The 15,231-nt window shown below is 25.8% G+C and overlaps 2 protein-coding genes and 2 long non-coding RNA genes across 7 annotated transcripts; 2 read left to right on the top strand and 2 right to left on the bottom strand.

Annotated features, from left to right (window-relative positions):
* Positions 1-1,896: 1,896 nt before the first annotated feature.
* On the bottom strand, positions 1,897-8,598 carry LOC100869121 (UPAR/Ly6 domain-containing protein crok). Of its 2 annotated transcripts, none has more exons than XM_003696508.4 (3): positions 8,197-8,598; positions 3,367-3,528; positions 1,897-2,686 (listed from the first exon to the last, which is right to left on the bottom strand). In XM_003696508.4, exons 1-3 carry the CDS (start codon positions 8,264-8,266, stop codon positions 2,415-2,417), a joined length of 504 nt encoding a protein of 167 aa, XP_003696556.1. In that variant the 5' UTR covers positions 8,267-8,598; the 3' UTR covers positions 1,897-2,414. The 2 variants fall into 2 exon arrangements, with proteins under 2 accessions (XP_003696556.1, XP_086761112.1); XM_086904986.1 differs by lacking the exon at positions 8,197-8,598 and adding an exon at positions 4,293-4,394 and having other exon boundaries at positions 3,367-3,529.
* On the top strand, positions 3,391-4,569 carry LOC116414873 (uncharacterized). Its single transcript, XR_015291205.1, has 3 exons — positions 3,391-3,508; positions 3,722-3,857; positions 4,304-4,569. It is a non-coding gene; the product is annotated as an uncharacterized LOC116414873 (long non-coding RNA).
* Positions 5,441-5,837, top strand: LOC147658090 (uncharacterized). The gene is made up of 2 exons (XR_015291206.1): positions 5,441-5,579; positions 5,656-5,837. It is a non-coding gene; the product is annotated as an uncharacterized LOC147658090 (long non-coding RNA).
* Positions 8,599-8,673: 75 nt separating the features above from the next.
* LOC100868471 (uncharacterized) lies at positions 8,674-14,321 on the bottom strand. 3 transcript variants are annotated; one of them, XR_015291204.1, is made up of 10 exons: positions 13,280-14,039; positions 12,740-13,194; positions 12,396-12,674; positions 12,109-12,298; positions 11,758-12,012; positions 11,455-11,688; positions 11,034-11,384; positions 10,757-10,947; positions 10,442-10,678; positions 8,674-8,692 (listed from the first exon to the last, which is right to left on the bottom strand). XR_015291204.1 is itself a non-coding variant. In XM_086904983.1 (9 exons), the coding sequence occupies exons 1-9, from the start codon at positions 13,604-13,606 to the stop codon at positions 10,501-10,503; spliced, it is 2,460 nt and encodes an 819-aa protein (XP_086761109.1). In that variant the 5' UTR covers positions 13,607-14,321; the 3' UTR covers positions 10,254-10,500. The 3 variants fall into 3 exon arrangements, 1 of the variants encoding a protein (XP_086761109.1); XR_015291203.1 differs by lacking the exon at positions 8,674-8,692 and adding an exon at positions 9,728-10,177; XM_086904983.1 differs by lacking the exon at positions 8,674-8,692 and having other exon boundaries at positions 10,254-10,678; positions 13,280-14,321.
* Between the last annotated feature and the right edge of the window lie 910 nt (positions 14,322-15,231).

Genomic DNA, 15,231 nt, shown 5'->3' on the forward strand with positions numbered 1-15,231 from the left:
TTCTGGATATCATTATTTTTTTTTGTTTTGTATTAGAATAATTTTATGCATATTGTACATGTATATGCACTAAGTTATAGAAGTTCAAGATAAAATTCTAATCTGGATTGAACTCTGGAATTAATTTAAACATTATGTATAAATCAACAACTATATAAATTTTTTGTCACATTTAGATTGAAATCTTAAATAAAAATAAAAGAGCTTAATATATTACTATTCATACTTTTAAATAACTTTTCTAAAATAACTAATCAATCAATTAAATTATGTAATTGAACGAAACATAACGAAATATAAATTTTTAATTATCTTGATAATTTATTCTGTCTTTTGTTTATCTCACTTTTATTTATTTCTCCAGATTATTTTTTTATAGGTATTTTCATATTACGCCAGGTATAAGAAAAAAAAATACAATTATCGTAGAATTATATGTTCCTGTGAAAATCACTTCTTCAAAACAAATTGCAACTTTCGGTATGTACTTTTAATTGGACGTGTATCAATAAAAATTACACGCTTTTTTGTCTCATCATCCGCAGCTTAAAGTGAATCGATATTTAAAGCATTTGATCAAATATGACAAGCTCGTTTATTTGATATCCATATTGTTATAATTTCCGATTACTTTTCCATCTTTTAAAGTGTCAAAAAGTTCGCCATCGTTTTATTGTATTCTTTATATTTTATTTAAGTTATAAGTTTTATTATAAGTAACAAGAAAAACAGGAATCATAATAGCAATAATATAACAATGTTAACAACAGTGACAATGATTAGTTTAGTAACATTAATTAGTAGTAGCAATTAATAGCTATAGTACTGATGATGGTAATAGTAATTAGTAATAATAATAATAATAATGTAACGATGGTGACAATATGACACAATGACAACAGCGGTAGCAACAATTAATTACGTACTGCGGTGAGACATGTATTCGTTTTTATTATATTTTTATTTTCTTTTTTTATTTGTTTGTTTCAATAAGCATTCTACTTTATCTTCTACTTTCTCCATTGACAATAGTTTCTACATCTTCGTTTTACTTCTTTTATTTTTCTTGTATTATTTTTTGGTTTTCTGTTCATACTTTTCTTAATGTTCTTATTGGCTACAATTGAAGAAGTAGCAACATTTCACATTTTAATCGAACTGTATATATCTTTTAATCATTTTTTAGCGTTTTTTGACGTGCATATAATATACACGTACACATATACGTTGCCGTGTATCACACGTACGAACGTGCACTCATCACACGCACACATGCACACATCAATATCCTTTCTTTTTGTCGCGAGCCTCCGCTACTGTCTATCGTTTACACAGCATTTTATTGCAAAAATTAGCAGAATATGGGTCGCAATCATCATGCCAAATTTTGTTTCATCTTCGTCTCAACGAAATGTAAAATAAATTACTCATCGACGATATGTTTTTCCGTTTTTTTTTTCTTATTTTATTTCATTATCCCGCGTGCATTTCGATTTTGAAATATTTTATACAATACCAGGCAATTATGAAAGCAACCCGATATTATTTTTCTAAAAATAAGCTATAATATCCTTCTTGCGTGCAATTCCATTGCTTTTTCCTTTCAAAATATAATATATATTTGTATATATATATTTTTTTTATTTTATTTCATTTCTTTCATAGTAGCGTATAAAGTGCAATCGCAATCCGCTACACTTTTATATATATATTATATATATAATATATATAATATATATATATATATCGTATATATTCTTTAAAGTTAATTTCTTTTCTTATAGATTTCTTATAGATATTGTAATTTTGTTTCTTCTCTTTTTACTTTCTACGCTTATGCAAGACGCTGAATGGTTTCACGTGCGGAGGCCATATGTTTTCTTCTTCTCATTTAAATTTTCCTGAAGTGTACTACTGAAGTACGCTCTTGCGTATCTGGCAGTTTGTATCACCATTAAAACTACTATGTTGTAATTTGACTACTTTTTGCGAATTGTTCGAATCCTGGAATGGCATATACATACATACATTTCTATGTGTACAGTGCTCTCAATCGAGCATTTTTTAAAAATAACAGCTACAATAGCTGTAATTATATTCAACTCGTTAACAATCTCAGTTCCCTTATATTTCGTTTCGCTGGAAATTATTATACATTTAAAAAGTCAAATTGATCATTTAGAGAAATTAATGAAATATTTGATTTCTAAAATTTAAATATTATTTAAGGTTGATCGATAATATGTATTATATTGTCAAGTCTAGAATCAATCGCGATCTAACCTGAAAATGTAGCGCTTCGAATAGATAGGGAATCGGACGAAAACGAGTTGCTCCGGATCCGAACGGTGTTTTCTATGTTATCGTTGATTCAGTTTTAGGCATTAAGTATTATCCTTTGGTAACTGCGAAGTTTAGGCTATGGAGAAGTGCGGCGAGGTCAAGACAGGTAATGCGAACGGGTATGAAAGAAGTAAACTCGGCATCGTCAAAATAACCGTCAACAGAGATGTTAACGGCAGTAAGAAGGACGGTGTATGGCTTTCGGCCGAGTTACAAAGATCACCGGTGCATGCGCAATAAGCTGCGTGAACGTCGTGAGTGCCTGATCTCATCAGGCAATCGGCATTGTCTCTCTGGTCCGTAATGTATCCGCAACTTCTGACAACTCTGATCTTGCCATACACTGAAAATTGATCAAAATCATAGCATTACTAAATTTACAGATTCTCCATCTTTTTATAACAAAAACGATACCTAAATACGAAATAACTAACTTGCTACAAAGTTACACAAACAACCAATTAAATCAAATTGTTTACTTAGTATAAATTACCACAAAAAATTTTCTGACACATTCAAAATTATTTGACACATAATGATAAAATATGCATAATCTATGAGGAATAATGGAATTTCAAAATTTATTCCAAACTTAAATCAATTTTTACTTTTAGATAGTATATACTATATATATATATATATATACACTCCCGAAGAATAGATCATGGAATTTGTAAGTTTTTAATTATTTTAATTATTTATAAGCTTTATATAAAAAAAATTTATGATTTTTTTATATATTTAACAGAGTTATGAATTTAGGAATGTTACATATATACTATTTTACTTTGATATTTAAATCTTTTGAAATTTAATTATCACAAATGTTAATATAATGTTTGCTCAATATATAATAATATTGATTTTAATAATGATTAAAATCCATGAATAGTTTGAATAATTTATTATATATTCCAGATACAAAATTTATTAAATAATTTTAACAAACTATAATAATTATTTAATAATTTTAACTAATAAAACTATATTATGCATACAATAAATAATTTTTTTTGGATATACCTCTTTGGCTGATTTTTCGACAAAGAGTAGGTTCCAAATGACTTAGATGTTCCAAACGTGGTTGAAAACTGCAGTTCACAGTTCCAAGACTGTACGGATCGAATGGATCGCCGCACCTTGGGTCGTATTCGCTGTTGCATTGGTAACATATTATTGCTTTTCCTAGAAAATAAATTTAATATGAAACACTGAATATTATTTTAAAATTTTTTATAGATTATAAATAAAGAAAATACAATTATTATATAAAAAATATATATATATAGAACAAATATATAAAATATTTTATTTATAATAATTATTTATGTATTTCTAATAAATATATAAAAAAAATAAAATAAAATTTTAATTTTAGGATAATTAAAATAAACATATGAATAAACTTAAGAAGGAAATATACAAATCAAATCAAATCATATCAAGATTTTGTGTTATAAACATAACGAAATCACGAAACTTTGAAATATTAAACTACTATTGATTAAAATAAGGTAGGTTCGGAAGAACTGCTGAATCCATATTGAGTCGTAGCTGTTTGTGCGCTACTCTTATCGCGTATTGCAATTTAATCAAATCTGGGCCACTTATATTCAAATATTTGTTATTATAGATGCAATTAATTTGTTAATATTTGTTAAAAGTTTTATAACATAAATAAATATGTTTAACATTGTTAAACATGTTGATTCATGGTTATTATTTCTAATTTAAATAAATTATTACTTGATTTGATAAAATAGTCAAAATAAATTAAGGAAAAAATAATTTCTGAATAAAAATTATTCAGAATTAATATTATAATTGAATTAATTTCAATTTTTTAGTCCTGTATTTGATATTTTATATGATGATGATATGATGATTGCAATATGATTTAATAAAGTTAATAATAAGTATAATTTAATACAAGTAATTAAATAGATTTAATAAATTTTAGAATTTATGCTTGATTTGCTAAGTCTTGTTGATTGGCTACGACCCTGCCGCGTTGTGACGTCATCAGGCAACCCCATTCACCCTCCCAATGAGTCTGGTTACAGCACCAGCTGATATCGAGCAGGAAGACCCCGACCAATACATGCGATGACCTACTGATATACACATGGGAAAAGAGATCTATTGAGGGGAGCACAAATTTTGTAAATTTTTATAACAAAAATCTGGCCGGCAAATAGATATATTTATTGATTCCAGTCTTTGAAACTATAATTTAATCATTTTTATATTCTATTATATTCTAATATTATTACGTTATTTTATACTTTTTATCTTAATGAATTATTTAGTAAAATTTTTAAAAATCTTTTTTTTTTTTGAACTATATATACAATTCTCCAACATTTTTAAATTTTTTTACAAAATTTATTAAAAGAAAAAAGAGTATAGATATAGAGAAATGAAGAAATATGGAAAAATATTTAATTATGAAAGGAAAAAATGGAATAATATATAAAATTGTTTTTCTCTTTGTCAGCATCTTCACTTTGAATTTACCTTGAGCGAGCGAAAATATAGATGAAACAGTTCCATACCCTGACCTTGAGTAAGTAAATTTTGTAGGATCTTTCACTGGTTTATTCCACAAGCGTTTAATAAAAAGTTTCGTTCCATTAAAATATAAATATAATACCTTCTTTTCTATTTGATAACTAATTGATTTCTAAATGATAACTAATTAATGTTGCAAGAATACTTTACAAAGAAACTATTTAATTATTTTTCAATCATTGACATATTATATACATTTATATACTTTTATTATATCTTTCCATACACTTTTTGCATTCTTTTATATAAAAATTCTAACAATTTCTTTATATACAATTTCTTATAGATGTATTAGATGTGTTCAAGCAATTATTTCAATACAATTGAAATCCTCGACTATGATAATAAATCTCCATTGAAGAAAGACAAGTCAAAGTGTTATGATATCGACAGATTAATAAAATTTCTGTATTATTATTCTGACAATTATAGCGAAGTATGGAAACATTGATCAAAAGTATGTGCATATGGGAGGCTCTTCAACGACATTTGAAACCACACGAGACGTTCGATCAGCAGTAAATAGGGCAGGGCGGCTGGATAGACGGTAGGGGTGAGTCGCGTGAGGAACTAACAAGCGCTGCGTGACATTGCAGGTCCTTATGTAATCGACAGAAACTAAAACGAAGAGATTATCCTTCTTTGTTGATATAAAAACATTTCTGGTAAGAAAGAAGAAAGAATATCGAATAAAGACAATAGTATTTCTATTCTGCAAGATTCAATAATTTAACATTCTAGATGCATTTTTTTTTTATGATGATCTTTAAAAAATCGATATCACGAGACAATAAATTTCTTCCAAAAACTTGTACGTTATTAATACTTGAGAACAAGTATATAAATTACAAAAATACAATGTAATATCATTGGTACAAAGTAATTATAACACAATATATTATAAAGTAATATTATATTTTAAATAATTCTTAAATAAAAGCTATATAATTATACCCTTGATAAATATTTAAATGATTCGTATAAACATTTAAAATAGATGATATTCAATTATTATTATTCCTGCTAATTGTCATTTTGTCAATTTCCTTGCGCTTTGTTTAGAATGATTGTTTGAAACTCATTTCAAGGACATGTGACATAAACATGGTATAATAATTTTTAACAATATATTATTAAAGATTAACACGAGGAGCATCCCCTTGGTCACGGTACCACACGGTGCAGGGAGAACAGAATTCGAAGAGTATGAGAGAATGCAGCGGAGGGAGGGGAGAAAGTGGGTCGCTCGATAACCCTCGCGTGGGCCAGGTTCTATGAACCAAAATTCCAAATTTTAACAAATTGCATCGAAATTAACATAATTTTTCTTCAAAGAAAAAAAAAAAAAAGACAGAGAAAAAGAAAAAGAAAGTAACCTGCTTTTGGTCGACTTTCGTCGTTTTCCCCTTTTTTCACTTGCTAAAAAGAGCTGCAATTGGATTCGACTAGCAGCTTTAAGTTCGACCAGTTACGGAATTGTTTCTTTAAACTCACCATTTAACGATTGTAGCAGACTACACGCAGCAACGTATAATTAACGACATTTTTAAATCCTTCACTTTAAACGTTGCACTGTTTTCATGAAACTACGTTATTTTTCAAACGCATAATCGCATAATTAATTTGTCTTGTCGATGAATTTTCGGTTTAAACACTCTTATTGTAATTTTTCTCGTTATTTTTACGATTATTAAAATATTATATAAATGTTGAAAATGTCGATCGTTTATGAAAAAAAGTTGCTTCCTATTAAAAGTCGATATAGCATCGCTGTCGCAATGCTTTAAATTTTACAAAAGTCAGTTTTCTTAATACGATAATTTCCAATTTTTTTTTTTTTTTTTTTTTTTTAGAAATATGTATTTGTTTAATTTTTCTCATTTATAAGATCGACGTTAAAAATAAAAAATCATATTTTTCCAGCAAAAATAATTATTCTCTATTACACAGCATACATTTTTCGAATTTTTTTTTTTCGACTTTGATAATTTTCATTGTTAAGAATATCTCGTTTTAAAATTTTATTCTTTTCCCACACGGTAGAATCTTCATTTCAACTTCCGCCAACTTATTTCCCTTTCCTGTGATTTATTTTTATAATGAAATTCAATTTAGAAATTGAGTACAATCTGTTCCGGATAAGAATCGGGGAAGTACTACAAGTGCTACTATTGTACGAGTTCTCTGACTAACATCTGGAACACCATAATCTTTTACTAGACTGGAATATCCTCTATAATGTACTTTTTTTATTTTATATTAATTTTTCTCTGCACGCAAATATTGATTTGTGATACGAAATATCGCAGTTCGATGATTTACGTCGATACGATAAGAAGAGAAAGAAGAAATCATTGAGTGGAAGAAGCTAACTAAAAAATTGCAAGAACTGCAACTGATGAAAACTCGATCGTACCTTTTATGTAACACGAAATCAATATTGCGTTTGTTTCTTTATATATATATATATATATATATATATATATATATATTTTTTTTTTCTACAGCTTACACAACTTTACAACGAATACTTTTTAACGATTCTCTGATTCATTAGATAGAATTTGTCATTAGTATGTGAAACACATGCAAAAATAATGCTATATTAAATTATTTCCTCTTACTATATATATATATATATATATATAGTTATACTTTTTCTATCAATTACTGCATTGCGCTGCAATATACTATATGCTGCAATGTTCTTTTCAAATTTAATGTTTTTATTCATTATTTTATAATTTTCACAAATTTTCATTGTTCACAAATTTTTAAAAATGTTATTCAATTGATTTTTATTTTTATTTATAAGAGTTTATAAAAAAAATGAAAAAATATAAAAAGAATATATGAAATATATTTTATAATTTAAATTTCTTGTTAAAAGAATTTTATTAACATTAATGCAACGAAATGTTATATTCTATAGAGATATTGAAAAATAATCGATGAAAAATAACCTAACATTTTTTAAACATGTATATATTCGTCTGATTTGAAGAATAAGTCACGATAAAAAAAGAAAAAAAAAAGGATTTCTTAGTGATTCTTATCAATTGAAGTTGAAAAACTCATTGATTTGATCAATGAGTTGAAATTAAAACAGAATAGAAACAATACGATTTATTATCTCATATGTATACATATAGATTAGTTTCTTTTAATATGTGAACATAGTTTCAAATTGACAAAATTCAACGTATCGATTAATCGATGACAATCGTTTTAAAATGAATGAATAGTTTCAATAGGAAGAAAGGCGCCAAATATTGCACTCACCGGAATGAATAGTCGACAGCAGTACCACGAAGACGAGGGTGACGATCAGCGAGAGACGATTTGCAATCATGATCACGATCACCGGACCATGTGTTTCAACTAATCACGTTGCAGTCAGTCACTTCGGACGTGTTGTCTCCACCCTCGCTGCATGGAAAATTTGCACGCGACAGATTCGATTAAATATTTTCAATTTTTTTATAAAATAGATTCACCTTGAGAATCGAACAATGATAAAAAGATAACTCGAGAACAAATTGAAGGGAATTTTATTTGATGGCAGTGTTTAATCGACAGATCTTGTCTTCTCCTTTCTCACGTCCGAAATGACTGAACGAACGTGTACGAATCTTCTGATCTCTTGTGTGGTACACCTTACGTGATCGCGGACGCGTCGCGTCTGATGAGAATCAGAGTTTCCGTCGGCTATGCGGCAGATCTGCCCCCTCTGGTTTTTCCATGCGCTTTACGTCCATCCGTTGTTCACCACCGTACCCTATTAATTGGGAACCAATTTTTATCATTAAGATATATAATTTTTCGATTATTTATTTTTTTTTAACTTATAATTATCAATGAAATAATTAATTAATTCACGGAAAATATTTGAAGATTTACGATTGCAATTTATTTTTTGTTCATCATATATATTATGTAAGAATTTTAGGCTGTTGTTTTTTTCTTTGATTTTTTTTTTTTTTAATAAAAAAAATTATTTCAAATTTTATATTTGTATAATTTTTACTATTTTTTTACAATAATAAATAAATAATAATTAATTAAAATAAATAAATTATTTTATAATATTTTCTAGTTATATTTATTAAACAAAAATTTTTAAATTATATAACAACAAATTTTAATACCAATAATTACAGTTTTGTTTTGCAGTTAATGCTATATAATATAAAATTATTATATATTTGCATTTGAAATGTTAAATTGACGACAAGACTATAAATTGCATATAATTACATATAATTTGATCAATGGTAAAAGTTATTTATAATTGTGCAGCCTTTAGTAGTACATAGTTAATATAGTCAGACACTGAAGATGTTAATAAAATTTTTATTTTTCATGTATTAAATAAAAACACAACAATTTTTAATACAAATTTTGATTATTTATAAAAAATTTTTAACTAGTTATTTACAAAATATATCGCATTATAAAATATCATCTATTAAAATCTTAATATTTATTTAATACATGGGTATAATAGACGTATAGTAACCGCGCTATCTATTGCTAATATCATGTACTATCTTTTTACCTACATTAGATATGTTTGTAAATTTATTGATAATGCATTAATAATAATGTACTAAAAAAATTTTTTTTCATTATTTGCCTGACATCATTTATGTGTATTAAAAGCGAGGTTTACATTGGTATATTTTATATTAAATAGTAATAAGCAAAATAAAAAAAGTCCGAAATTAAAATTTTATAAATATAACGTTTTAATAAAATTAAATAAATTTTTTGAATAACAAAAAGGTAAATTATTCGGCTTTATATAGAATTATTTTCTATAATAAAAGTTTATTTAATAAGCGTACAAAGCTTTCTGTTGGTAGTGATTTTAATATAAATTTTATACATATAAAATAAAACGGTAATTATTTACAGTAACAATATATATTTACTTGTTTGCTTTTATTTGTTAAATTTACAAAAAAAATTCTGTAATTATAAAATGATAAGAAAAGAACAAACAAGCATTTCTTAGAATTTCAAAAATTTTCTTATTTAAAAAAAAAAAGAAAAAAAAGGAATGTCTGTCAATGCTAACAAATTATATAAAGAAGATAACATTTTTATACAACTTTGTGAAACTGTCACTAATGAACAATATATACAATATCTAATTTGATAATATATTTCTTCGGCATTTATAAATCAATTTGACTAAAAATTCATAATACAGTACTTAAATAGGCACGTTCAGTATAAGTACTAGTTCTAATCCAGTCTCCTATTAATAAATGATGCTTCATTATCAAAAATTATATTTCAACACAATCTATATTTATTTATAAATATACTATATATATATATATATATTTTTTTTATTTTTCATGAAACAGAATTACAAAACTTTTATTTAAGGCCAATTATTTTATTCAGGAACTAATGTGCCAGATTATCAAATAATTCAGTTTCAGCATAAAACCGATAACTGTTAATATTTATGTTAATATATATAATTATATATAACTTCTATATAAACAAAAGTTACCCTTCTCAAAGGCATTATTTTATGGTATAATAACCATTTGGCATTTTAACTTGTACAATTCAATTCTCGTGTTCGTCAGGATGATCTGTTTTAATATGATGCGTGAATGTATATTGCGTAGTAAATCGTTTTTTACAATAAGGACATTGATATGGCATCAGAGGATGTGCAGATCTTAAATGTGCAACAGCTAATTCTCTTAAAACAAATGGAGATTGACACACTCCACATCGATACCTAAATATCATAAATATTAATATTTTATACATTTTTTTTAAAAAATTCAATTATTTTTAATATAAATTTAAATCCTACCCGCCCATTGTCTTGATTAAGGTTCGTTTAATCGGAGGTGGTGCACTTTCTTCATTTATTTCTATTTTCGGTTCAATAGGAGATATGGAATATTCCAATGACGTTTCAGGAATTAATTTTGGCATAGCTTCTTCTTCTTCTTCTTCTTTTTCTTCTTCTTTTGACTCTTTCTTTAAATCTTGTTTTCGCACCTATGAGAATAATAGAAAGAATAATAGAATTTTAAAATATGTTGAATGTATAAAAATTTGTGTAAAAGTAGTTCTCGATTAGTTACCATTGTATATGAACTTTCCATGTGTATTCTCATATGAGAGTTTTTAGATTGAAAACTACTGAAAGAGGCATTACACTTGGAACATTTATATTTTTTGCTGTTACTAACTGACATAGATTTTTGTGAAGTCTTTGAGGAAACACCTTTCTTACTGAGCACAGTTTCTGCCGAACATTGATGTGTTAATAGAGATACTTCTTTGAAAAATATTTTATTACATTTTGAACAATGATATGTTTTATCAATAATGTGAGATTTTTGATGCGTTTTATATATATTTTTGTCTACAAATGATTTGTTACATACTGTGCATATGTACATTGATGTCGATTCATTTCGTTTATGAGATACCTATTATTAAGATAAAAAAATATTCAAATATATATCAAAAAATATCATTTTAAAAATGATAAATGTATACCTCATGTCTAAATAGTTGCCATTTTTCTTTGAAAGATTTTTTACATATGTGACAAGTGAAATTTTTACAAGTATAATTATCTGAATGTGTTCGTAAATGCGTTAACATTGTAGTATGATCACTGAACCATTGTAAACATATACCACATCTTGCAACATTTTTAAATGCATTAGTATTTAATGGAACATTTCTTTTCGATGGTAAATCTTCATGATTAGGAATATCTTCCATCATCTGAAAATTATATTTTATTTTTATTATAATATTTTTAAATAATATACAAATAAATAGATATAAATCAACCTCTGAATATGTTCTAGTTTTTGCACGAGTTCTGGCTTCTTTCGCCTCTTTAGCTTCCCTTTCAGCATTTAATGCTTCTTCTTGTTCAACACTGGTCATTACAAGTGATACTGTGGGTTCTTGACTATGTTCGCTCATTCTATGTGCTGCTAAACGTATAAAAAGTCCAAAAGATCGACCGCATATATCACATTTATGTCTTTTTGGTTCGTGAGTACGCATGTGATTTGATAATGCACTTTGTTGAGTACAAATCTAGATAAAAATGAAGAAAAATTTATATAAAAATTTAAAAAATTATTAAATTATAATTAAATTTTTTTTTTATAAAATATATATAAAATTATTTACTTTTCCACAAGTAGGACATGTAAGTGATTTAGTGGTATCTGTAAAATGTTCTTTTTTCATTTCTTTTGAAGATTCTTCGTTTTTGAGAATTTTCATTGATTGCTGATTTGTTAATTGCAATATTTTTGTTGAATTACTGACTTCATGCAATTGAATGTGACTTTGATAGGCTTCTGTACTTGGGAAAAATCTATAAAAAAATTAAGTATATTAAATATATATAGAATATTAAAAGTTAAAAAAATTAAAATGATAAAAAACAAACATTAATAAAAAATATAAACAACCTATTACATAAGGAGCACCATGTATTGGTCCCAATTTCATTTATTTGAGTTAAATGATCACGTAATCTGTGTTTCTTTAACATTTCCCAGCTCACAAATTGTCTATCACATTGATCACAATCTATAACACTTCTATCAAAGTCTAATGTTACTTTCAAGTGATTAGTAGCTTCATGTTTAGCTAAGTCTTCTACCAATTCAAAGCAAGCAGAACATTTTCTACAGTTATATTTTCTTGGACAGTGTAACTGCATATGTTTCATTAAGCTTTCCTTTGTTCTATAATAAATAATTACTAATTATAAAACTGTGGATATGATACATTATAATTATCAAAAACTTACTTATAGTAACTATTACAAGGAGTACACCACCATTTAGAAGATAATTTTGTTTCTGAGTTTAAATCTTTTCTGTCATTCATTGTTAAACTACCTGTCAGTACTTGTTCTAAAATACTAGTTCTTTTTTCTTCCTCCTTTATTTTTTGTCTTGAGACATTATTTTCATTTTTTAATAAACTTGTATTATGATTTACTATTATATTTAATTTATCATATAACTCATTTTCTATACAGTTTTTATGTGATGATTCATATGTACTGATATCTGTTTCTATTGATTCTGTAGTCATTTCTTTAATCTCTACTTCACATGGTAATTCAGGTAATGATTCTATGCAACTATTTTGATGCTCTTGATTAATATCTATTGACATTGATGGACTTTCAATTGGCAGTGAAACTGGCAAAGGTACCAAAGGTGGTGGTGCTCTAGCCTTTTCTCTCCATAATTGAGCCTAAAAATCATAATATTATTTATTCAAAAAATATAAAAGTAAATAATATCACACAATATAAATTAATTATTAGAAAATTAGATACCTGACAAGGATCAGGAGAATTTTTCATTGCTTCTAAATAAATTTGAACAGATTCAATATCCTTATATGCTAATAATTTCAAATACATACTTTTGTAAACACTCAAACAATATTCTCTGAACTCATAAACATCATCCAGCCTTGCGGCACAGAACTGACATATTTGCTTTGGCAGTGGATCGGTTTTGTATACTAAGACTGGCAAACAAGCACGTAATTTTTGTGCTACTTTACGTTGTACACCTTCATTACCAAAAATTGATAACATTTCATTCTTCTCTTCTGAACATAATCTACAAGCATTCTCCCACTTGTTAGACACAGCCATTATAAATAATTTAGTAATAAACTATTTTTTATATTTCCTTAATCTTTGTGATGAAACGATTAAGCGACGATGAACATACCACGATATGTGTTTATTTTCCGTAGTTATGTTCACGTCAAATATGTGATCGAAAAATACGATCAGTTTTACGAATTAGGTTAGCCAATAGTCCATACCGAATATAAGAGAATATAAGAAATTATGATCAAACGGTACATGCATCTCTTTCTCACGTTACACGTGCTACCCGGATACTTCAACGGGTAATTCTTGTTTTATAAACTTCAAATTTTCTTTTTATCATTCTACTTTCACCTTGTGCCGTTTTGACCATTCGGAACTATCCTTTCAAGTGTAACGATTCAGGAGAACCGGTTTTCGTACGTAACCGCTTATGTGCATGGATATTGCTTAATACTGTCATCTATCATATGCACCTTCCAACTATCTTCTGTTGAGTAGCTTTCTTTTTACATTCGACAAGTTATGTAGTCACTATGTTTTGATAACTACTGCTCGAAAAATTATCTTTGAAAATTTCAAATATTATCACTATATGTATGATTCAATGGTTCTTTTTATTTCACCTATAATATTATTGTCAAAATTAAATTTTCAAACAAATATAATGTACAAAGTTATAAATAAAAATAGTAAATCATTGATTTTATGAATGTATTCAATATTTATAATGGCGTGGCAAGGATCATTGATCGTCGAGTAAGAATCACACATGTAATGAGAAACGCGGTCTATTTAAATTTGCATTTATTATTTTTTGTTCCTTAAAATGTAATTAATAAAAATAATGTTATGTTAATGGAATAAGAAATTAATTAATATTTAAATAATAGTTATGAATTATGTAATATTTTGTTGAACATTAATTTATTGTATAAATTTACATATTTCAACATAAATATATATGAATATAATTTATTTTTCTTTGCCAATATTTTAAAATCTTATTTTTATAAATTTTTAAATTAATAATTCTATTTATTAAGAAAAAAATAAAAAAAAAAGCAAAAGTTATAATAAGTATACATATGTATTTCCTACTAAAAAATATTACATTATAGAATAATTTAAAAAATTATTTAACTAAAAATGTATCTTCAAATATTTATACAACATATAATAATAAATTACATAATAATTATTATTAATGAATTATTTCATCAAACAATTGAAAATATTTTATATAAGAAATAACATAATCAAATATTAATTTAATTATATACAATTATAATTAATAATTATTTAAACAAAAGACTTTTTTAAAAGAAATGAATGTATAATTTCTTAAATTTTAGAACATACTTCAATTTTCATTCAATATATTAATTTTAATATTAAAATAGTTATATTATTAATTATAAATATGAGGAAAATTAAAGTATGAATCCTTATATAATTATTAATCCTTATATGATTAGAATAAAATATTCAATTGAAAAATGATTTTTTCTTTCTTATACATTATATAAACAACAATTGCATATTATTTAAATTATTAGATATTCATATAAGTAACTTAATAATAATAATAAATAATATATAAATGCTTTTTAATAAAAAAATAACAAATCATATAATGAAAATATATTAATTATAAAATTTTC

The sequence above is a fragment of the Apis florea genome, unplaced genomic scaffold, assembly GCF_048593485.1.
Source record: "Apis florea isolate Af1SG1 unplaced genomic scaffold, ASM4859348v1 contig_2350_pilon, whole genome shotgun sequence".
Taxonomy (NCBI): domain Eukaryota; kingdom Metazoa; phylum Arthropoda; class Insecta; order Hymenoptera; family Apidae; genus Apis; species Apis florea.